At 50.8% G+C, this 23438-nt stretch overlaps 1 protein-coding gene across 1 annotated transcript in view; it reads right to left on the reverse strand.

Moving 5' to 3' along the window:
* Positions 1 to 460: 460 nt before the first annotated feature.
* LMBRD1 (LMBR1 domain containing 1) overlaps positions 461 to 23438 on the reverse strand; it is a 66288-nt gene continuing 43310 nt past the window's right edge. Inside the window, exons 13-16 of the mRNA XM_064164140.1 lie at positions 20699 to 20848; positions 13056 to 13131; positions 3334 to 3425; positions 461 to 1647 (exon numbers count right to left, since the gene is read on the reverse strand). Coding sequence (XP_064020210.1) covers positions 1528 to 1647; positions 3334 to 3425; positions 13056 to 13131; positions 20699 to 20848 — 438 coding nt within the window. The 3' untranslated portion in view covers positions 461 to 1527. The remainder of the gene's footprint in view (positions 1648 to 3333; positions 3426 to 13055; positions 13132 to 20698; positions 20849 to 23438) is intronic.

Consider the following 23438-nt stretch of genomic DNA (forward strand, 5'->3'; position numbering starts at 1 on the left):
CCCAGAGAGTATCACAGTATCACCAAGGTTGGAAGAGACCTCATAGATCATCAAGTCCAACCCTTTACCACAGAGCTCAAGGCTAGACCATGGCACCAAGTGCCACGTCCAGTCCTGCCTTGAACAGCTCCAGAGCTGCTGGAGTCTCCTTCTCCACAGACATGTTAAAACTCAGCTGGGTGCCAGCCTGTGCAACCTGCTCTAGGTGACCTTGCTTTAGAAGGGAGCAGCCCCAACTCTCCCAGCCTGACCCCTGCCTCCAGCTCTCTGATCACCTTTGTGGCCCCCTCTGGACCCACCCCAGCACTAGAAGTTTCAAAACCTCTACTGGTCAAGTTTTGCTGCTTCAGAGCCTGCCAAAAGGCATCTGCTGACATTTTTGAGCCCTAGAAAACCCAGCTCAGGCAGCTGCAGAGTTAAAACAACCACCACCTTGCTTCACAAAGGCAGGAATGCCAAGGACATTTATGAGCTGTGTTTATAGAAACATGTTGACTTGTAAACAAGTTGACACCAGCCACATGAAATACTGCAAGAGAGCTTCAGGTTAGACCATTTGCATTCAAGGGGGAAAATAAGTTACAACTTAATCACCTCCTCATTATTCCCTTGGTTATTATTTACCAGGGCAGGCACCAGGCAGCTTCACAACTGGACTAAAGCACTGCAGCCATGCTGAATATTGTCCTGGGTACCTTGCTAGGGTAAAAAACCACCTGAGGATTCCTCTGGTAATTAACTCAGTGGGGAGCAGAGGATGGAAACAATTTCTTGTTCAGTCTGGGAGCATCACCACTCCAGTGGATGTTTTTCTGGGGCCTATTTTAAAGGAGAGACAACCAAAAGTGCCACCAAAACTAATGGCAAAGTGAAGCCACATCCCTCTGGAAGTGAACACCTCATCCACATCTTCCCAGCAGCAGCTCTTCTGCAGTCTTTTAGCTAGTTTTATCTATCAGCTTCCAGAGAAGAAGTCCTACAGAACAGAATACTTCAGCTGCAGTCTTTTAGTTAGTTTTTTATCTATCAGCTTCCAGAGAAGAAGTCCTACAGGACAGAATACTTCAGCTGCAGTCTTTTAGTTAGTTTTTTATCTATCAGCTTCCAGAGAAGAAGTCCTACAGGACAGAATACTTCAGCTGCAGTCTTTTAGTTAGTTTTATCTATCAGCTTCCAGAAAAGAAGTCCCACAAGGTAGGCATGGAAGTGCTGAGGAAAACTGAAGTTAACCAAAGTGAGGAACGATGAAATAGTTACAACAGCTCGAATCAGGCAGCAGCAAGTTACACAGACAGTGAATCAGAAACCAAGGGTTCATATCTGTTATTCCAAGCCAGCTTCACTATTTGCTGTGATAACCAGTGAGACAAAAGAAGTGATCTTCTGGGGTTCACCGCCCCTGTAAGTGAGCACATTTATTCCCTCTCTTTGTATAGGTGCAAGGATGCTTACTGGGACACCAATTCCACATGGCTAAGACTTTCACTGTAACTTCAAATTGGTTTGGAGACACACAAAAAAAAGCTGTCAGTGGTAGTAAGAAGAGAGTTCATCATCACTCAGGTCTGAATCATCTTCATCCACTTCGCCTTCAATGACTGATTTCTTGCCTTTGCAGCATGAAACAATCAACCCAATGAGAAAGACCTGCAAGTTGAAAAAGAGGAGGAAAAGTCACCATGGTTTGAGTGGCATCCAAGGGCAAGAGGTGTGGTGGGTAGGTTCAGACTGGATGTGAGGAGGAAGTTCTTCACCATGAGAGTGGTGAGAGGCTGGAATGGGCTGCCCAGGGAGGTGGTTGAGGCCCCATGGCTGGAGGTGTTTGAGGCCAGGCTGGCTGAGGCTGTGTGCAGCCTGCTCTAGGGTAGGGTGTCCCTGGGCATGGCAGGAGGGTTGGAACTGGCTGATCCTTGTGGTCCCAACCCTGACTGATTCTATGAAGGCAGAAGGGGCAGTGGGGCAAACCAAATGATTCAGTGACTGCAAATGGTCCAAGTTGATTTAGTGATGTTGGGGCAATCCTAAGCACACAGAGAGGCTGGGCAGGGAGAGGCTCAAGAGCAGTCTGGAGAAGGGCTTGGGGGTGCCAGCTGACAAACAAGAACCAGCAACCTGCACTTGCAGCTCAGAAGGCAAATCATGTCCTGGGCTGCAGCCAGAGTGTGGGAAGCAGGGCAAGAGAGGGGATTGTGCCCCTCGGCTCTGCTCTGCTCAGACCTCACCTCCAATCCTGCCTCCAGCTCTGCTGTCCCCAGCAGGAGGACACAGAGCTGCTGGATTCAGGCCAGAGGAGGCCACAAAGGTGATTCCAGGGCTGAAGCAGCTCTGCTATGAGCACAGACTGAGGGAGCTGTGGGGGTACTCCCTGCAGAGAAGAAGGATCCAGGGAGACCTCAGAGCTGCCTGCCAGAGTCTGAAGGTATCCATCAGGAAGGCTGAAGAGGAACTTGTCCTGAGAGGGTCTGGAGACAGGCCAAGGGGGAATGGTTTGGAGCTGAGGCAGAGGAGGGTTAGACTGGAGCTGAGGAGGAAGTTCTTCACTACCAGGGTGGTGAGAGTCTGGCACAGGCTGCCCAGGGAGGCTGTGGCTGCCTCCTGCCTGGGGGTGTTCAAGGCCAGGTTGATGAGGTCTTGAGCACCAAGTCTAGTTCAGAAGCATCCCTGCCCAAGGCAGGGAGGTTGGGGGAGATGATTACAGAACCACAGAATGTTAGGGTTGGGAAGGGACCCAAAAAGATCAAAGCCCAAACCCTCTGCCAGAGCAGGATCACCCAGAGCAGGGCACACAGAAACACACGCAGGTGGGGTTTGAACGTCTCCAGAGAAGGAGACTGCAAAATCTCTCTGGGCAGCCTGCTCCAACTCCCACACAGTGAAAATGTTTGCCATGCTGTTCCCATGGCACCTCCTCTGCTCCAGCTTGCCCCCAGTGCCCCTTGTCCTGTCCTTGGACATCCCTTAGCAAAGCCTGGCTCCAGCCCTGCACATCTTTAGCACAGCACTGAGGGCAGCCCTCAGGCTCCTCCGCTCCAAGCTCCCAGCCCCAGCTCCCTCAGCCTATGCTCACAGGAGATGTTCCACTGCCTGCAGCAGCTTGGGGGCTCTGTGCTGGACTCTCTCCAGCAGTTCCCCGTGATCCTTCAACTGAGGGGCCCAGAACTGGACACAGTGTTCTAGTTGCAGCTTTACCAGAGCAGAGTAAAAGGGGAGAAGGTCTCCAAGTTCCCATCCAACCTGGGCCACTCCATAATTGAGTAATTTGCCCATTACAAATCTGCACATGCAATGTAAATGATGCAGCCTGATTTAGTGAGCCCCACACACAGCACTTACTGCAATGAATGCCCAGTTCCCAAAGTAGTAGGCAGCACTGAAGAACCAGAATTTATGAAGGAAGAGGTAGGTCCTGGTGACGATGCACTGCTCTGGAAGGAAAGCAAAAGAGGATTAGCACAGCTCCAAATCTGCTCACTCTGACTGACAGCAGAATAAGTCCACAGGTTTTGGAGAGCATTCAGCTCTGTGTTCACAATTCCAGGATATTAATTACATCAAATTTCTCTGGTCTTGCTCTGGCAGAAAGGGCTTTAGACAGGAAGATGTCCAGAGGTCACTTCCCAACCCTGACAGCCTGTGTGTGTGGCAGGTCCATGGAGAAGGAAGAGATTCAGCCAAGATAAGGAGTGCTGGTAAAGTGAAGATACTTCCTAATAGCAGACAGGATCATCACCACCATCTGCAGCTCTCCAGCTGGTTCCTCGAGTTAAACCAAGCAGCTGAAAGCCTTACAGATGGCTCTTGACAGCAATTGCATGAAATAGATGAGGGTAAATATTTTGGAATGCTTTGACCTTGTGAAAACGTCTCTAGGGAATCACAGAACCAAGCAGGTTGGCAGAGAGCTCCAAGCTCAGCCAGCCCAACCTAGCACCCAGCCCTGCCCAACCAACCAGACCATGGCACTAAGTGCCCCAGCCAGGCTTGGCTTCAACACCTCCAGCCACACAGACTCCACCACCTCCCTGGGCAGCCCATTCCAGTGCCAATCACTCTCTCTGGCAACAACTTCCTCCTAACGTCCAGCCTAGACCTGCCCTGGCACAGCTTGAGGCTGTGTCCCCTTCTTCTGTTGCTGGCTGCCTGGCAGCAGAGCCCAACCCCACCTGGCTACAGCCTCCCTGCAGGCAGCTGCAGACAGCAATGAGCTCTGCCCTGAGCCTCCTCTTCTGCAGGCTGCACACCCCCAGCTCCCTCAGTGCCCCAGCGCAGTGTCCTGCACCAAGACATTCCTAGGTGGGCTAAGACATAACACAGCCAACCCTGTGCTGGGCTGCAGCAAGAGCAGTGTGGGCAGCAGGGCAAGGGAGGGGATTCTGCCCCTTGGCTCTGCTCTCCTCAGACCCCACCTGCAGTCCTGGGTGCAGTTCTGGAGCCCCCAGCACAAGTAGGACATGAACTGTTGGAGCCAGTGCAGAGGAGGCCACCAAGATGCTCAGAGGGCTGCAGCAGCTCTGCTGTGAGAGTTGGGGATCTGCAGCCTGGAGAAGGCTTGTAGGAGACCTTGGAGTGGCCTTGCAGGATCTGAAGGGGGCTGGGGAGGAACTATTGACAAGATCTTGTAATGATAGGACGAGGAGGAATGGGTTTGAACTGGCAGAGGGGAGATTGAGACTGGATGTTAGGAAGAAGTTGTTTGCAGTGAGGGTGGTGAGACACTGGCACAGGGAGGTTGTGGAGCACAGAAGCACAGAATGTGATTGAAGATCTGATTCTGTGCTCCACAACCTCTGGGCAACCTGTGCCAGTGTCTCACCACCCTCACTGGGAAGAATTTCTTCCGAACCTCCAGTCTAAATCTGCCCTCCTCAAGCTTCAATCCATTCCCTCTCATCCTGTCACCACAAGCTTCTGTAAAAAGTCCTTCCCCTGTTTTCTTGTAGGCTCCTTCAGGTATTGAAAGGCTCCTACAAGGTCTTCCTGGATCCTTCTCTTCTCCATGCTGAACAGCCTTAATGCTGCCATCCTGTCTGCACAGGAAAGGTTCTCCAGCCCTCTGATCATCCTCATGATCCTGCTCTGGACTTGCTCCAACAGCTCTCAGGTTTTTTCCTGCCAGTTCAGATTTGAAGTTCATCCTAGCAGAGTGGAAAACTGCACCCAGCTGTAAGATTTCAGCTTTAGCTTGGTTACAGAGAACCTGTGAGGGTGCCAAGATTTCAGTCTGGTAACAGACTAAAGGAAACCCATTTCATGGGCTTCAAAGAGCCAAACCTGTCCATCTCATTATTCCTTAGTCCAAAGGATGACTTGATTTGGATGCTTCTTACACACCTTTGGGTGAAGAGCAGCCCTCATGCTACCAGGCCACGTGGATAATGAAAAGGCAGAGCACTGAGCAAGGACTAACAAATGAAGCCATGTTAATCCCAGACAGAGATAATGGCCTTTTCCTTCTAGGCCAGGGGAAAGCAATAATTGGATCAGCCTGCAGAGGAGAAAAGGCTTCTTTGTGTTACTGAAGCCAGATAGCTTTGGACACCCTGCACACCGTTAACTACAGGCTCTCTGTGTTCATGCACAAGCCATGGAATTGCTATCTCTTGCCTTGGAATTACTGACTGAAGTTTGAAGTGCTGCAAGAAGGTCTTCCTGAGCCTCCCCTGAAGATCCTAAATGCTGACACACACAGCTGTTGAGAGCAACACCCTAGGGATGAACATGGACCTGAGATTGCAGAATGCAAGCAGCCAGGTAGCACAATGTCACAGATACACACAGAATCACAGAATGGCAGGGGTTGGCAGGGGTCTCTGCAGATCATCTAGTCCAGCCCCCCTGCCAGAGCAGCATCACCCCCAGTAAATCACACAGGAACATGTCCAGGTGGCTTTGGAATGCCTCCAGAGAAAGAGTCAACAACCTCTGTCTTCCTTCCCATCCTTTCCCACCTTCTGCCTCCTTCAGCCATGCTGTGGTGCATCTGACTGTAATCCAGACTGCAATCTCTCCCACTTTAGATGGGACCTGCCCAGTCCAGTGGCATTCATCCAGCCCAGCTGCAGGATCTTCTAGGCAGTGAGCACCTTCATGAATAGATCCTTTCCATTGGGTAAGCCATATTTGGAGCTCCTAGAATGGTTTGAGTTGCAAGGGACCTCCAAAGCTTGTCCAGTCCAAGCCCCTCTGCAGTCAGCAGGGACATCCTCCACTAGATCAAGTTGCCTTGCTGAGCCTCATCTTGAATATCTCCAGGCATGGGGCCCCAACCACCTCCCTGGGCAACCTGTTGCAGTGTTTCACTACCCTCCTGCTGCAGAACTTGTTCCTCACATCCAATCTCAATCTGCTCTGCTCTCATTTCAAACCACTGCACTTGGACTGTCCCTGCAGGCCTCTGCAAACAGTCCCTCTGCAGCCTGCTTGTAGCCCCTTGAGGTCCTGTCAGGCTGCTATTAGGTCACCCTGGAGCCTTTTCTTCTCCAGACTGCACACCCCCAACTCCCTCAGCCTCCTCAAGGAACCTACAGGAATGCTGGAGAGGGACCCTCAAAGTAAAGACGTTTCTCCTTACACTGAGGTGGCACCTCCTGTGCTCCACTTTGTACCCACTGCTCCTTGTCCTGGCACTGGGCACCACCAAACAGAGCTGCTGCAGTGCTCCAGCAGCCTCCTGAACAAGAACCACCTGAATGTAGCTTCACCAGCTGCAGTTACAGGTTGCTGCCTGAGAGAAATAGAGATTTCATTCCCACCTGGAATGCAGCTGGACTTGGGGCACGTTTGCCTATGCAAGATGCCAGCTGAGGCTGTCCTCAGCATTCAGCAACAGCAGGTAAGGCTTCTTTCCCCAATTAAGGCAATGAGAGACTCCAAAGGGGAATTTATAGCATCTTATGCATTGGAAGTGAATGATGCTTAGAGCAAAGCTTTCATGGTCTTCTAGTACAGCAAGACAGACAGATGGTGCTTATCAGTTCTCATAATGAAGGTGGGGAAAAGGCTTCCACCTGAGTCAGTCCTCATCTACATTCAATCTCATCAACCTTTGGCTAATCCTCCAGCAAGTTTTCAATGCTTAGTCCAGTCCTAATCAATTAATTGAACTCCTCTGCTTGACCTTAGGCTCGACCGAGAAGTGGACCCAACAGCTCAGTCCTGGGAAATAATGATCACATGGATCCAACTGGATCCAGGAGGGAAAACTGCTGGGCTTGCCTACCACAAATATATTGAATTTGCTACTTTAAAAGCTTAAGAAAGCAAATAAAACCTAAACAACCTCCCCTGCTAATCAGGAGAGAAGCCTTTTGTGCACAGTGAGGGCTACAAGGATGCTGCAGGGACTGGAGCACTGCCTGAGGAGGAGCAGCCCTGGGGCTGCTTAGGCTGCAGAGGAGAAGGCTGAGAGGGGATCTGAGCAATGTCTATCAATAGCTGAGGGCTGGGGGCCAGGAAGGCAGGGACAGGCTCTGCTCACTTGTGCCCTGGGGTAGCACCAGGGGTAATGGATGGAAGCTGCAGCACAGGAGGTTCCATATCAACATGAGGAAGAACTTCTTGACTGGAAGGGTCTCAGAGCCCTGGCACAGGCTGCCCAGAGAGGTTGTGGAGTCTCCTTCTCTGGAGCCTTTCCAGCCCTGTCTGCATGTGCTCCTGTGCAACCTGTGCTAGATCCTCTGCTCCTGCTCTGGCAAGGGACTCAAACATCTCCAGAGGTCCCTTCCAGCCCCTAGCTCCCTGTGAGCCTGTGAAAAAAGGCTTTATTGAGTTGTAAAATGTTGTCTGCTATACTACGTTCTGGCTTCTGGGCTGTTGCATGCAGCTAAGCTATTGTGGCCTGTGGCATCAAGCAGAAAGCAGGTTTAGCTGCTGGACTGCAGCAGTAGATAAATACAAGCTTTGCTGCAGGAAAGCAGACACTATCATGCTAATCCCCCACCAATGGTCTATTTAACCCTAAATACTGCACTGTGCTTGTTGAAAGCCAAGCAGCCCTGCTCCTGGGATGAAGCAGCAGGCAGCTTTCTGTGCTTGTAGGTTAGACTGCTCTGTAGAATCACAGAATCAACCCATCCAGTTTTTCCAATTGGAGAGTCTGGAGAAGAGGAGGCTCAGGGCAGAGCTCATACTCTCTACAGCTTCCAGAAAGGATGTTATGGCCAGGTGGGGTTGGGCTCTGCTGCCAGGCAACCAGCAACAGAACAAGGGGACACAGCATCAAATTGTGCCAGGGCAGGTTCAGGATGGATGTTAGGAGGAAGTTGTTGGCAGAGAGAGTGATTGGCATTGGAATGGGCTGCCCAGGGAGGTGGTGGAGTGGCCGTGGCTGGAGGTGCTGAAACCAAGCCTGGCTGGGGCACTTAGTGCCATGGCCTGGTTGCTTGGCCAGGGCTGGGTGCTAGGTTGGGCTGCATGAGCTTGGAGCTCTCTTCCAGCCTGCTTGATTCTATGATTGAAATCCACTTTTTCTTCCCTATGGCAGAAGGCTGGACTAGAGGCCTCTTCCAACCTGCTTGATTCTATAGATTCATAGAATGGTTTGGGTTGGAAGGGACCTTCCAAATCATCCAGTTCCAACCCCTCTGCCTTGGGCAGGGACAGCTCACACCAGCTTAAGTCACTCAAAGCCTCATCTACCAGGCCTTGATCACCTCCAGGGAAGGGACATCCACGAGCTCCCTGAGCAACCTGTCTCACCATCCTCACTGGAAAGACTTTTAACTGCCTTCTGTTTGTCCAGGAGGTGTAATTGTCCTTCCCATCAAGCCAAACACATTTCAGACACCTCCACAGAAAACGCTGACCATTAAAACCCAAAGTTTTAAAAGGATTGAAGTTGTTCAGCATTTCAGTGGCTCCATGATCAAAGAAGGACTCTTCCACCATCTCAGAAAGGAAAAAATCAAAGTACTTAGAGCAGAGATTGTATCTACAGCATCAGAGCATTCAGGAAGATAAAGCAGATAGCTACCAGCTTATCAATCAGCACAGCCATTAAAAGGTCAGACTTGGCTTTATGTTTAAGGCAAATAAAACAAACCACCTGCTGGAATGACTTCAGTTTAAATAAAACAGGAGTAAGAGCTCAGAAAGCAAATCAATATTTGCATTTAGTTTCAGTTCAGTGATTTCTGCAGGACCTACAATCAGAGCAATCAATAACATCTACGAGTGCTTGGCCAACCTTTATCTTAACTTGCAGCTGGTTGCAGCTGGTTTTGCTCTGTGCCTAGGGTCCTTAAAAAGGAGAGAAATTGTGGTGCAGAAATCTGGTTTCTACCTTTGAAGAGTTTCCTTTGTTAAGATATTTCATCAGAGCAGCATCTACAGCAGTGGCTTGCATGAGCTCTCATGATCAGGTATTACACTTGGCAGGCTTTCCAAGGCAGGCTCTGCACTTCCACTTCCTGTGGCTGAGTGAATCAAAGAGGGACTGAAATGCTCTCACTCATCTCACTTTTCAATAAAAAGGAAGCTGAGTGGTGCTGCTGATGAGCCAGAGGGACAGGATGCCAGCCAGGAGGACACCTGGACAAGCTGGAAGGCTGGGACCATGTGAACTCGGTGAGGCTCAAGAAGAGCAAGTGTAGAGCTCTGCACCTGGGTCAGAACAATCCTCATTGTCCATAGAGGCTGCCAGAGATGACTGAAAGCAGCCCTGCAGAAAAGCACTTGGGAGTTGAGAGGCTTTGCAGGCTGGAGCAGAGGAGGCTCCCAGGTGACCTTCTTGTGGCCTGCCAGGATCGGAAGGGGGCTACAAAAAAGCTGGGGAGGGATGGAGCAAAGCTGGAGGTGGGGAGAGTGAGGCTGGAGGTGAGGAGGAAGTTGTTGAGCAGGAGAGTGGTGAGAGACTGGCAGGGGTTGCCCAGGGAGGTGGTTGAGGCCCCATGGCTGGAGGTGTTTGAGGCCAGGCTGGCTGAGGCTGTGTGCAGCCTGCTCTAGGGTAGGGTGTCCCTGGGCATATCAGGGGGTTGGTATTGGCTGCTCCTTGTGGTCCCTTCCAACCCTGACTGATTCTATGAACTACTCCCAGCAAAGCCAAGCCTAATGAAAGCTCTGCCAGTGAGCATCCTCTTCTTGCAGCAAACACCAGCCAAGACAGGAAGGTATTTACAGGAAACAAAAGATCTGTACAACCTGTTTGGAGTGATCTCATTTCCAAAGCCTGCAGATTTTGCCCTCCTAAGCTTTAGGTTCTATTTTGAAAAATCACAGAAATATGGCAGTTGGGATATAAATTGAGTCATTGCATCTGTCAAAATAGAAATCTCTCTTACAATGACATTAAGCCTGAAATCAGCCAGCACAAATAAGGGTGGGTGGGTGAATGATTTACTGAAAGCATGAGTGAAACAGGACAAAAATCCACCCTTCTGGTCAGGCCACAGCTTGAGTGCTGTGTCCAGTGCTGGGCTCCTGAACTGAAGAGAGATGCTGAGGTGCTGGAAGGTGTTTGGAGAAGGGCAGCAAGGCTGGTGAGGGGCCTGGAGCACAGCCCTGTGAGGAGAGGCTGAGGGAGCTGGGGGGGTGCAGCCTGCAGCAGAGGAGGCTCAGGGCAGAGCTCATTGCTGCCTGCAGCTGCCTGCAGGGAGGCTGTAGCCAGGTGGGGTTGGGCTCTGCTGCCAGGCAGCCAGGGACAGAAGAAGGGGACACTGCCTCAAGCTGTGCCAGGGCAGGTCTAGGCTGGATGTTGTTAGGAAGTTGTTGTCAGAGAGAGTGATTGGCACTGGAATGGGCTGCCCAGGGAGGTGGTGGAGTGCCCATGGCTGGAGGTGCTGAAGCCAAGCCTGGCTGGGGCACTTAGTGCCATGGTCTGGTTGGTTGGGCAGAGCTGGGTGCTAGGTTGGGCTGCATGAGCTTGGAGCTCTCTTCCTACCTGCTTGATTCTATGATTCCATGATACAAAGCACCAGAGAGAGCTTATGGATGCCCTCTCCAAGGGACCTAGAAGAAAGGTGGGGAGGGACTTTTTAACAAGGGCTTGTAGTGATAGCATGAGGAGAGATGAACTGAAGCTTGAGGAGGGCAGATTCAGACTGAATTACTCGAAGGAAATGCCCAGTGGTGAGGATGGTGAGACACTGGCACAGGTTGCCCAGGGAGGCTGTGGATGCTCCTTCCCTGGAGATGTTCAAGTCCAGGTTGGATGAGGCCTTGAGCAATCTGGGCTGGTGGGAGGTGTCCCTGCCCATGACAGGGGGGTTGGAACTGGCTGATCTTGAAGACCCTTCCAACCCAGCCCATTCTATGTCTGTATGACCAAGACTATCACCTACAGGTTAAATCTGAAGATGAAATAGAACCACTCTGAAAAAGGAACCACTCTGCAAAGCAGACCCCAGCCTGACAGACTGGGAACAAGCTAAGGGTCCAGCTACCTCCTCTAGTACAAAAGTTGTGTTAGATGAGATAGTGTAACACAAGCAGGGCAAAGAAAACCTGAGAAGGTGCTAAGACCTTCTAGAAGGACACTCAGAAGGCAGTAGCTATGGAACAGGGATGAGAATACAGGACAACAACTTCTCTCTCAGGTAAAAAACCCTGCCAAGCCTTTTGCAAGTATATAAAGTGCAGAGAGAATTCAACTCCCTTTTATAGGGAGGGGAGCTGAACTTTGGCCAGAGGGAGAACAATGGAGAGCTTCACTCTGAGAACAATTTGGAGCACTCTGAAGGCCATAAATCCTTTCCTGAGCTCGATTTTTCAACCAAGATACCAAAGCAATCGATGAAAATCAATGGTGACCTTAAAGAGCGGCATCAGCAATGCAATGGCAAATGCAGCTCCAGCACTGCAGAATTTGTTTGGGGCCAAAAGAAAAGCAAAGGGAAAGGGAACAAAAAAATCCAGCATGATTTAAAAAACACCCTAAAAGCCAATAGAAATGAAGCCAGGCTGCAAACTCACTCCTAGCTTCTCATGGAGACAAAGAGAGGGAGGGAGTGGGACAGAAGTTGTATGGAGGCAGACAGAGAGAGAAAGTAAGACAGAAGCTGTGTGTAGATGAGACAGGGAGGGAGACAGAAGCTGCATGGAGACAGAGAGTGAGGGGGAGACAGAAGCTGCAAGGAGACAGAGAGTGAGGGGGAGACAGAAGCTGCATGGAGACAGAGAGAGGGAGGGAGACAGAAGCTGCATGGAGACAGAGAGCGAGGGAGGGGGACAAAAACTGCATGGAGACAGAGCGAGGGGGAGAGAGGAGGACAGAAGCTGCAATGAGATGAGAAAGAGAGAGAAAGAGAGGGAGACAGAAGCTCCATGGAGACAAGAGAGAGAGGAGGACAGAAACTGCATGGAGACAAGAGAGCAAGGGGGAGAGAGTAGAACAGAAGCTGCAACAAGATGAGAGAGAGAGAGAGAGAGAGAGAGAGAGAGAGAGAGAGAGAGAGAGAGAGGGAGAAGCTCCATGGAGACAAGAGAGAGAGGAGGACAGAAACTGCATGGAGACAAGAGAGCAAGGGGGACACAGAAGTTGCATGGAGACAGACTGAAAGTTTTATCATCCCCTCTACATCCATGGTAGAGCAAATGGGAGAGTTCAAAGTGAACTGGAATGCATTGTTACAGTCACTTCTAGACATAGCTGTTTAGTCTGGGGAAGAGAAGGCTGAGAGGGGATCTGATCAGTGTCTATCAATAGCTGAGGTGTCAGGATGAAGGTGCCAGCCTCTGTTTGGTGGTGCCCTGTGACAGGACAAGGAACAATGGGGACAAGCTGGCACACAGGAGGTTCCACTCAACATGAGGAGAAACTTCTTTACTGTGAGGCTGCTGGAGCCCTGGAGTGGGCTGCCCAGAGAGATTGTGTTGTGTTCTTCACTGGAGACTTTCAAGGCCAATCTGGATGCATTCCTGTGTGGCCTCCCCTAGGTGACCCTGCTCTGGCAGGGGGGGGTGGACTGAATGATCCCCAAAGGTCTCTTCCAACCCCTACCATTCTATGACAGGTGTGCATCAAAGCTTCATCTCAGAGAAAGGCAAATGAAAACCATGAAGAGGTGGAGCTGTTCATTGCATGTGTCACAGGAGAAGTGAAAGCAATGAATGTCTCTTACCTTCAGGTGCATCTGCATCACAGTCTTTAGATACAAAAGTCACATTCCCTGGCTGGCCATCAAGTGTCTTATTACTCTGCATGACAAACACAGACAGTCAGTGCACTAATCCACCAGAAATGTTCTTCCCTGCACAAGAGTAGTCCCTGAGGCACCCCCCAATAAATTATTAATTACCTAAAACAGGCTTAGACAAACCTCTTGCAATATGCAAGAGGATTCAGATTGTTCTTGAGCTGTACATGCAGAGGAAACCAAGTGCTACAACCTGAGCATGTCTAAAGATGCTCTCATTCAGAACAAAATTTAATAGCCTGTGTTCCTTCTGAAGGCTCATGAAAAATAGGAACTTCAGCTCAAGCTGGAGTTGCTGATGAAGATGCCACAGCAGTGCTATGCCAGAAGTGTCCTGTGCTGAGGAGCATGAGGGAAAACCCAAAGGCCAGACCACAGAATCACAGAATCAGGCAGGTTTGGAAGGGACTACAAGGACCAGCCAGTTCCAACCCCCCTACCACGGGCAGGGACACCTCACACTAGATCACTGTGGGCAGCCTGCTCTAGGGTAGGGTGTCCCTGCCCAGGGCTGGGGGGTTGGAACTGCCTGATCCTTGTGGTCCCCTCCAACCCTGACTGATTCTGTGATTCTAATCCCCTCCCTGTGCCGCTGCTCTCACTGCTTTGGATGTAGCCCAGCACACAGCTGCCTGCTGGGCTGCAAGCAATCACTGCCAGCTCATCCTAAGTTTCTCATCCACTGACACCCCTAAGTTCTTCTCTTCAGTGTCCTGGACCTTAGCTCCACTCCTCTGAACTACCTTTGTGAAGGCTGAGGAAAGGAACTGACAGCTGTTGCTGCTCTGGCCCCTCAAACAGGGAGTTATCAGTGGCACCTATGGCAGATGCTGGCCATCCTGGCTGGGTCAGCCAAGTTTAACAAGTCCACTAAGGTGGAAACATCAGCAAGCAATGGTCTTTTGTGCAGGAGAAAAGGAGAAACTGTGGGCCCTGTTGAGCACAAACAGCAATGGGCCAAGCTCTTTCTGCTGCCAAGCTGAGAATCACAGACTCACAGCAATATCCAGGTTGGAAAAGCTCCTCAGGATCCCCAAGTCCAATCTATAACCCTCCTCTAAAGCAGAAAAGGAGCTGGAGGTGTCGATTAACAGCCACCAGAACGTGAGCCAGCAGTGTGCTCAGGTGGCCAGGAAGGCAAACAGGTTGGACTCGATGACCTCTTTGGGTTCCTCCCAACCCCTGACATCCTGTGATCCTGGCCTGGATCAGGCATAGTGTGGCCAGCAGGAGCAGGGAAAGGACTGTGCCCCTGTGCTGGGCACTGGTGAGGCTGCTCCTGGAATCCTGGGTTGAGTTCTGGGGCCCTGGCTACAAAAAAGACATTGAAGTGCTGGAGTGTGTCCAGAGAAGGGCAAGAGACCTGGTGAGGGGTCTGGAGAACAGGGCTGGGGAGGAGCAGCTGAGGAAAAACAGGGTGGGGTGGAGAAAAGGAGGCTGAGGGGAGACGTCGTTGCTCTCTACAGCTCCCCGAGAGGAGGCTGCAGGGAGGTGAGGGTTGAGCTCTTCTCTCTAGTATGGGGAGATAGCAGGAGAGGAAATGGCCTCAGGCTGCAGCAGGGGAGGTTTAGAGAAGACAGCCTGGATGTGGACAGAAGACTTCCTACAAAGGAATCGTTTAACAGGCGTTCCAAAGGTTGCCTGAAGAAATGAAAAGGAATGGTCCTCACTGTCTGAAGAACCATGGAAGCTGACCAAAGCCCTGCCCAGGGCCTCAGCTGGTAAGGGCACTGCCTCCAGAAGAAACTTCCACACGTTTCCTACAGCCATCAAAGCTGGAGACACTTTGGATTAAATTAGGGACAGATGCTTTGAAGACTCCAATGGCTAAAGAGCTGAGCAAAGCAAGAAGCCCAGGTCTAGCTAAGGCTGTCTCAGAAGAGCTCCATTTGTCTGCACACCTTCCATTACCAGGAAAAGTCGACAGCACTTCAAAGTTAAAAGGTCTTGTCAAGAGCAACAGACTCCACAGGAAACACTTCTGAGATTCAAAGAGGATTCTAACCTCTCTGAAGCATCACCATAGACTCTGGCTACAAATTAGTTTGACAGGCTACTAGAGAGGGGATTGCTGTAGAGCAAAAAGGGGAAGTGCTCCTTTTACATGCTGCCTGCTTGTGAGCCACCAGATCCTGACAGAGACCTTTACCATCTCCCCCCCAGAGCTGACTGGGAAGGTTGCTGCTGGCTGCCTTGCTGCTGTCCAGCCTGCCTTGGGCAGGTGCTGCTTCAAACGTGACACTGTCTGGGATGTGTCAGCAGTGCAAAGCAGAGAATCACAGAAGTATCCAGCTTGGCAAAGCCCCTCAGGATCACCAAGTCCAACCTAGAACCCTACTCTACAAGATTCACTTTAAACCAGAGCTGGGGCTCTGTGGGCTGGAGAAGAGAAGGCTTCAAGGAGACCTTGGAGTGACCTTCCAGGGTCTGAAGAGGGCTACAGGAAGGCTGGGGAGGAACTACTGACAAGGTCTGGTAATGACAGGTCAAGGGGTAATGGGTTACTGGCAGAGGGGAGATTGGAACTGGATGTTAGGCAGAAGTTGTTTGCAGTGAGGGTGGTGAGACACTGGCACAGGTTGCCCAGGGAGGTTGTGGAGCACAGAATCTTTGCTCACATTCTGTGGTTCTGTGCTCCACAATCTCCCCAGAGGTGTTCAGGACCAGGCTGGACGAAGCCTTGAGCAACCTGTTGTAGAGTGAGGTGTCCCTGCCCATGGCAGAGGGGTTAGAATTGGCTGATCCTTGTGGTCCCTTCCAACCCTGTCCGATTCTATGACCCCCAGCAACCATCTCTCCCCATTTCAAAAGACAAGCAGGGAACATGCAGTTATCAGAGTGGGCAGACAGAACAAGGGTCTGGTACAGCCTGAAAGATTCTTTGAGAGGATGCTGTCTGAAACCCTCTGGTTTGCTGGGCATGCCAGAGAAGCTCAGCTGTAATTTCACAGCTTGTTCTGTATGCTCTGTGTTATTTCAACAACAGCAGCAGTTTCCTACCCCCAGTTACATTGTGTGCTCTAAACGCAGCTCTTTGTAGCGGGAGGTGAGAAGCTGAAGATCCAGGACAGCTAATCTTGCTTTGGAACAATTTAATCCTTCAAATGAAAACTTGTAGCTCTACTCAATCATTGCAGCTAATCCTCCTTGCAGTGCTGATCAGGATTGTATTTCAATAGCTGCTTGAATGACCCAACCTGCCTGCTGCTGGGCTTCATTCTCTTGACCCTTTTCATCATGAACTTTCTCTCTACATTCAGATGCTATTTGTCATAAAACCCACCTGTGTGTGAGCTGCTTAAACTCCAATCTTTCTCCACCCCCTCAATATCAACATGTTTTATTTAAGTGAATAAGTCTACTTGTAGCCTGTATCTGGGGCTAGACTCTAGCAGTTGCTCTATCACCCTACGACCCCTCCTCAGCAGAGGAGCATGAGGAGGCAAAAAGGAGAGAGGATCTGTGGGTTGGAGTGAAAACTGACTTAGTGAAGCAAAAAAGAACTGACACCAATGCCAGTATGTGGGCTTTAAAGCTATACTCTGCCCTGCAAAGGTACAGCAGTCACACTAAGCAGGAAAGCAGCCCAGCAGGGGCAGCTGAGCCCAGGATTGGCAGCCTCAGCAGGAGCCCAAGCAGGAGGCTCCCCTCTCCTCATCACACTTCCCCCTGAGTGTGATGCTGATGGTCTGGGATGTGCCTGAGTGCCAACTGCAGTTATCTGCCCAGGCTGACTGATAGCCTGCAGGATGAGCTGGGGCTGTGTCCCAGCAGCATCAGGACACTGAAACATTGCCACTTAGAATGGTAGAATCACAGAACCCTCCAGGTTGGAGGAGACCTTTGAGATCGTTAAGTCCAAGCAGTCTCTAACTATACCAAGGCTGGTGCTAAACCATGTCCCTCAGCATCACATCCAGGCATACTCTAAACACCTCCAGGAAGGTGACTCCACTGCTGGGCAGCCTGTTCCAATGCCTGACAATCCTTGCTGTGAAGAACTTCTTTTCTTACATCCAACCTGAACCTCCCTTGGCACAAGTCAAGGCTGTTCCCACTTGTCCTGTCGCTTGCTGGATGTGAGAAGAGACCAACCTCTATCTCACTCCAGCCTCCTTTGAGGGAGCTACAGAGGGCAATGAGGTCTCTTAGAATCATAAAATCAGGCAGGCTGGAAGAGAGCTCCAAGCTCAGCCAGCCCAACCTAGCACCCAGCCCTGTCCAACCAACCAGACCATGGCACTAAGTGCCCCAGCCAGGCTTGGCTTCAACACCTCCAGCCACACAGACTCCACCACCTCCCTGGGCAGCCCATTCCAATGCCAATCACTCTCTCTGGCAGGAACTTCCTAACAACATCCAGCCTAGACCTGCCCTGGCACAGCTTCAGGCTGTGTCCCCTTCTTCTGTCCCTGGCTGCCTGGCAGCAGAGCCCAACCCCACCTGGCTACAGCCTCCCTGCAGGCAGCTGCAGGCAGCAATGAGCTCTGCCCTGAGTCTCCTCTGCTGCAGGCTGCACCCCCCCAGCTCCCTCAGCCTCTCCTCACAGGGCTGTGCTCCAGGCCCCTCCCCAGCCTTGCTGCCCTGCTCCAAACACCTTCCAGCACCTCAACAGCTCTCTGCAATTCAGGAGCCCAGAACTGGACACAGCACTGCAGGGGTGGCCTGAGCAGTGCTGAGCACAGGGGCAGAAGAACCTCCCTTGTCCTACTTACCCTACTTTTCCCCAGACTAAACCCCAGCTCCTTCAGCTGCTCCTTATAAGAACTGGGTCCAAGGCAGCTTAGCTGCTCTTTGGACACCCTCCAGCACCTAGATGCCCTTCTTGTAGTGAGGGGCCCAAAACTGAACACAGTTCTCAAGCTGTGGCCTCACCTGTGCTGTACAGAGGGGACAATCACATTCCCAGACCTCTAGCCACACTACTCCTGATACATGCCAGGATGCCACTGGCCTTCTTGGCCACCTGAGCACACTGCTGGCCCTTACTCAAAGCAAAGCCAACTGCTAGCTGCACTCTTGGCTATTTGCTTTCCTCTTTGATCTTACATGTTCTCTGCATGCTTTACCATGAAGGATTATTCTCTCAAGTCACTGCAAGGCTTAAGGACTTGCCTGGTAGATGGCTGAGGTCAGGGAGATGAGGTTCAACAAGGTCAGGTGCTGGGTCCTGCAGTTGGATCACAATAACTCCCATGCTTGGGGCAGAGTGGATGGAAGTCGTCCACCAGAGAAAGATTTGGGGTCAACAAGTGGCTGAAGATGAGCCAGGGTGTGCTCAGGTGCCCAAGAAGGTCACCAGTATCCTGGTCTGGATCAGCAATGGTGTGGCCAGCATGAGCAGGGCAGCAATTGCCCCTCTAGACTGAGCTCTGCTGAGGCCACACCTTGAGTCCTAGGTTCACTTTTGGGCCCCTCACTCCAAGAAGGACATTGAGGGGCTGGAGCAGGTCCAGAGAAGGGCAACAAAGCTGGGGAAAGTCTGGAGAACAGGGCTGAGGAGCAGCTGAGGGAGCTGGGGGTGTGGAGCCTGGAGAAGTCCTCTCCAGGTTGCAGGACTCTACTCCTGCCCTTGTAGAGCTCCATTAGGTTCCTCTCCCTCAACTCTCCAGCCTGGCCAGGTCTCACAGATGGCAGCACAGCCTGAGGCTGTCCCTGATCTTTAATGCAATTGTCCTTCCTACTCTTCCACCCACAAGGTTCTGCAGTCTACAATATAAAAAAACCCTGACAAACTCAACCCCCAAACCAGCTTCTGCAGGGCCTTGAGCTCACCATGAGCACAGACACAGCTCTGTGGTCCTCTAGGCTGCATACACAGCAAGGGATCATGCCAGGGGTCCTCTGTAAACTTACCACAGAAGCAAAATGCTGTACCAAAGATTTCCCAGCTTAGTTTCTTGCTGCTGCTCCCCTAATTCTGCCCAGCTGAGCCAATTTAGAAATGCCTCAGCATATTTATTTTGTCTTAGTTAGATCTAACATAAAATCTAATAAAAATGCATTACACTTTCTAAGTAAATATTTAAGTCCTCTACAGTGATTCCATTACTGGGCTTGGATTGATCTCAGGATGACCAAGCTCCCATTATTAGACACAATTTAGATGTAAAGACAGCAGGAAAGTAGCATTTATTGAATGCTTTGTTTCCTGCAGGGACAATTCTAGCAGATCCCCTTCAGCATGCTGCAGCTGATCAGGTTTCTCTTCTCCAGCATGGTTAACACTACCTTCAATTTCTACTAATTCACAGAATCAAAGAACCAAACAGGTTGGAAGAGAGCTCCAAGCTCATCCAGCCCAACCTAGCACCCAGCCCTGGCCAAGCAACCAGGCCATGGCACTAAGTGCCCCAGCCAGGCTTGGCTTCAACACCTCCAGCCACACAGACTCCACCACCTCTCTGGGCAGCCCATTCCAATGCCAATCACTCTCTCTGACAACAACTTCCTAACAACATCCAGGCCCCTCCCCAGCCTTGCTGCCCTGCTCTGGGCACTTTCCAGCACCTCAACATGTCTCTTGAATTCAGGAGCCCAGAACTGGACACAGCACTCAAGGGGTGGCCTGAGCAGTGCTGAGCACAGGGGCAGAAGAACCTCCCTTGTGCTGCTGCCCACACTGCTCCTGAGCCAGCCCAGGATGCCATTGGCTCTGCTGCCCACCTGGGCACTGCTGCCTCAGCTTCAGCCTACTAATTCTTTAGCTGAAAAGTATTCTGCCTCTGCTCTGTTCAAACTGAAAAGACTGGAGTGGTTAAGTTACACATGTTAGTAAGTCTTTTCAGCTGAAGTAGGTTGGTAATTGTTTTTTTCAAAGCAGCATTCTGCAAAATCAGAAGCATTCCAAATGCTCAAAGCAGCCTCCACTTACTCCACTCCCATTAAAATTCCTCCTCCTAACCAGTCTGGCTCAATTGCTTTCCTCTGTCAGATTTATACTTAAGAGCCAAAGAGATCACAGCATGGCTTAGGTTGCAAGGGACCTTAGAGTTCATCCAGTCCAACCTTCCTGCCATAGACAGAGACATCTTATAAGGCCTGGCTGCTCAGATCATCCAACGTGGCCTTCAACACCCCCAGGCAGGAAGCAGACACAGCCTTTCTGGGCAGCCTATGCCAGACTCTCAGCACCCTCACAGTGCAGAACTTCTTCCTCAGCTCCAGCCTAACCCTGCTCTGCCTCAGCTCCAAACCATTCCCCTTTGGCCTGGCTCCAGACACCTTCAGCACAAGTTCCTCTGCAGCCTTCTTGCAGGATGCCTTCAGGCACAGCAGGCAGCTCTAAGACCCTCCGGAAGTTTTCTCCAGGTTGCACACCTCCAACTCCCTCAGTTTGCCTTCACTGCAGAGCTGCTGCAGCTCTTGGATCATGTTTGTGGCCCTCCTCTGGACTTGTCCTTGCTGAACTTCATGAGGTTCAGCTTCACTCAGCTAGTAGTTAAAAACATATCCTGCCTACAACACTGAGAACAGGCCTGGCTTTAAAAGTCCCCCCCCAGAAGCACATTTCTGACAGCAAACAGAGGGCTGCTGTTGTTGCTTCAAAGAGAAGTGGAACATCTCACCTGCACCAGGTATTTTTGGCTTCCATACATGACATACTGAGGAGCAAGGCTGTAGATCATGTAGCTGGTGTGAAGAACTATCAGCAGAAGTATCATGCAGAGAAACAGGAGTGCTTGAGGTCGAGTTTTCCCTCTTCTGATTTTATACAGCTGAAAGCAGAAAAGGGAACAATGTTAACATAATGATTTTTGTTTTCCCTTCTGAAGACATTTAGCTTCCTCTTTAATTCAAGCAACAGCTTCAATTCATAGAACCATACAAGCAGTCAGGCTTGGAAGGCACCACAAGGAGCAGCCAGTTCCAACCCCCCTGCCATGCCCAGGGACACCCTAACCCTAGAGCAGGCTGCCCGCAGCCTCAGCCAGCCTGGCCTGAAACACCTCAACCTCAAAAGTCCCTCCCCAGCTCTTTCATAGGCCCTTTTCAGACACTGAAAGGCCACAAGAAGGTCACCTCAGAGCCTCCTCTTCTGCAGACTGCACAGCCCCAACTCTTTCAGTCTGTCCTCATAGGAGAGGTGCTCCAGTGTCAGCCTAAAAAGTCCCTCCCCAGCTGTTTTGCAGGCTCCCTTCAGATACTGGAAGGCCACAATAATAACTACTCTCCAAGCCAAAAGTCGAACCTATCCTCTGGCAGCTTAATTGCCATGAGCTGAAGCAGGATTTCAGGTGTGCTTGCCTGAAATTGCCTGGGATTGTTTAGCCTGGAGAAGAGGAGGCTCAGGGGTGACCTTATTGCTGTCTACAACTACCTGAGGGGTGGTTGTGGCCAGGAGGAGGTTGCTCTCTTCTCTCAGGTGGCCAGCACCAGAACAAGAGGACACAGCCTCAAGCTACACCAGGGGAAATTTAGGCTTGAGGTGAGGAGAAAGTTCTGAGAGACTGAGAGAGTAGTTATTATATTATGACTGAGTAGTTATTATACTATGACTGAGTTATTATATTATGACTGAGAGAGTCATTGGACACTGGAATGGGCTGCCCGGGGAGGTGGTGGAGTCGCCGTCCCTGGAGCTGTTCAAGGCAGGACTGGACGTGGCACTTGGTGCCATGGTCTGGCCTTGAGCTCTGTGGTAAAGGGTTGGACTTGATGATCTGTGAGGTCTCTTCCAACCTTGGTGATGCTGTGAAATGCAGAGCACAGCTATACAAATTGTTTGCATTAATGGCTCAGCACATGACCAGTAGCTAGCAGCAAGCTTTGCATGCTGTTGTCCATCACTCCTAACAAACTGTGCCCTGCTGTGACAAAGAACATTGTGAGGTGTCACCTATCACTACACTTCTCATCAGGTCTAGTTGAGGATGCCCCTGACTGCAGAGTGTGTTGGATTAGATGACCTCTGGAGGTGCCTTCCAAACCAGACCATTCTATGACTAGGAGAGATTGTTCCTAGGCTCTGACTTGGCATCTTCTCCATTTTACACTGCAGGGAACAAAATAATCCCTCCCTTGTACCTGTGGGTACCATTCCATCCTCTTATCCCTAAAAGCCTCACCCTCAGCACCACATTAGGGTAAAGAAGGTGGCAGCTGAGGGAGAAATGATGGAAAACCAAACTCAGCCAATCTCACATCTCAGAATCATTTTGGTTGGAGAAGCCCCTGAAGATCACTGAGGCCAAGCATTATCTAACTCAACCAAATCTGGTGCTAAACCATAGCCCTTAGCATCACATCTCTGCTTTTCACAGAGTATTTTTGGTTGGAAGAGACCTTCAAGCTCATCCAGTCCAAGCTTCCACCCAGCACTGCAAGGTCAGCACTAAACCACATCCCTAAGCACCAGGTCCACACTCTAAACACTTCCAGAGATGCTGATTCTACCTCTGCCCTGGGCAGACCATTCCAGTGCTTGAAAACCCTTTCAGTGGAGAAATACTTCCTAATATCCAGCCCTAATACCCAGGGTCACTGTGCAACACTGGGCTGGCACCACATGAAAGCTTGACCATATTAAAGGGAAAGCAAGCCCAGAAGCAAGGAAACACTTCAGCAAGCATGACAGGTGTGAACAGCAAACTGTTGGATCCAAAGCTGCTTTTTCCAACACAGCCTTATTATTTGCATCCTATCTCAATCTGACATGGCATCACTGCTTTGTTTTCACCTCTTACCAAGCCAGGGAAGCTTGCTTGTCACCCAAAATGCAAACTATGTTCTACTGACTGCATGCATGTTTCAGATTTGGACCATAAAACTCACCAGCACCTTCCAGCAGAACCAGAAGCATATAGCTCTGGCTTAGGAAATCACAGAATGGTTTAGGTTGGAAGGGACCTCAAAGATCATCCAGCTCCAACCCCCTGCCTTGGGGTCAGCAAAGCTACAGACACCACAGCCTTGACCCAAACTACAGCATCAGGTTTGGACTGGAAGGGTAGCAAAGCTCCACACACACACACCCCTGACCCAAACTACAGCATCAGGTTTGGACTGGAGGGGTAGCAAAGCTCCACACACACCCACCCCTGACCCAAACTACAGCATCAGGTTTGGACTGGAGGGGTAGCAAAGCTTCACACACACCCTCTTGACCCAAACTACAGCATCAGGCTTGGGCAGGAGGGGTAGCAAAGCTCCACACACACCACAGCCTTGACCCAAACTACAGCCTCAGGTTTGGGCTGATAGCTTTTAAGAACAGTGACAAATGCCCAAGAGGCTTCTAACAGTCACGAGACAGACACAATTCTACGGGCAACGTGCAGCAGTTCTGAAGGAGTGCCTGAAATAAGG

This window comes from Pogoniulus pusillus, chromosome 25 (assembly GCF_015220805.1).
Source record: "Pogoniulus pusillus isolate bPogPus1 chromosome 25, bPogPus1.pri, whole genome shotgun sequence".
Classification (NCBI taxonomy): domain Eukaryota; kingdom Metazoa; phylum Chordata; class Aves; order Piciformes; family Lybiidae; genus Pogoniulus; species Pogoniulus pusillus.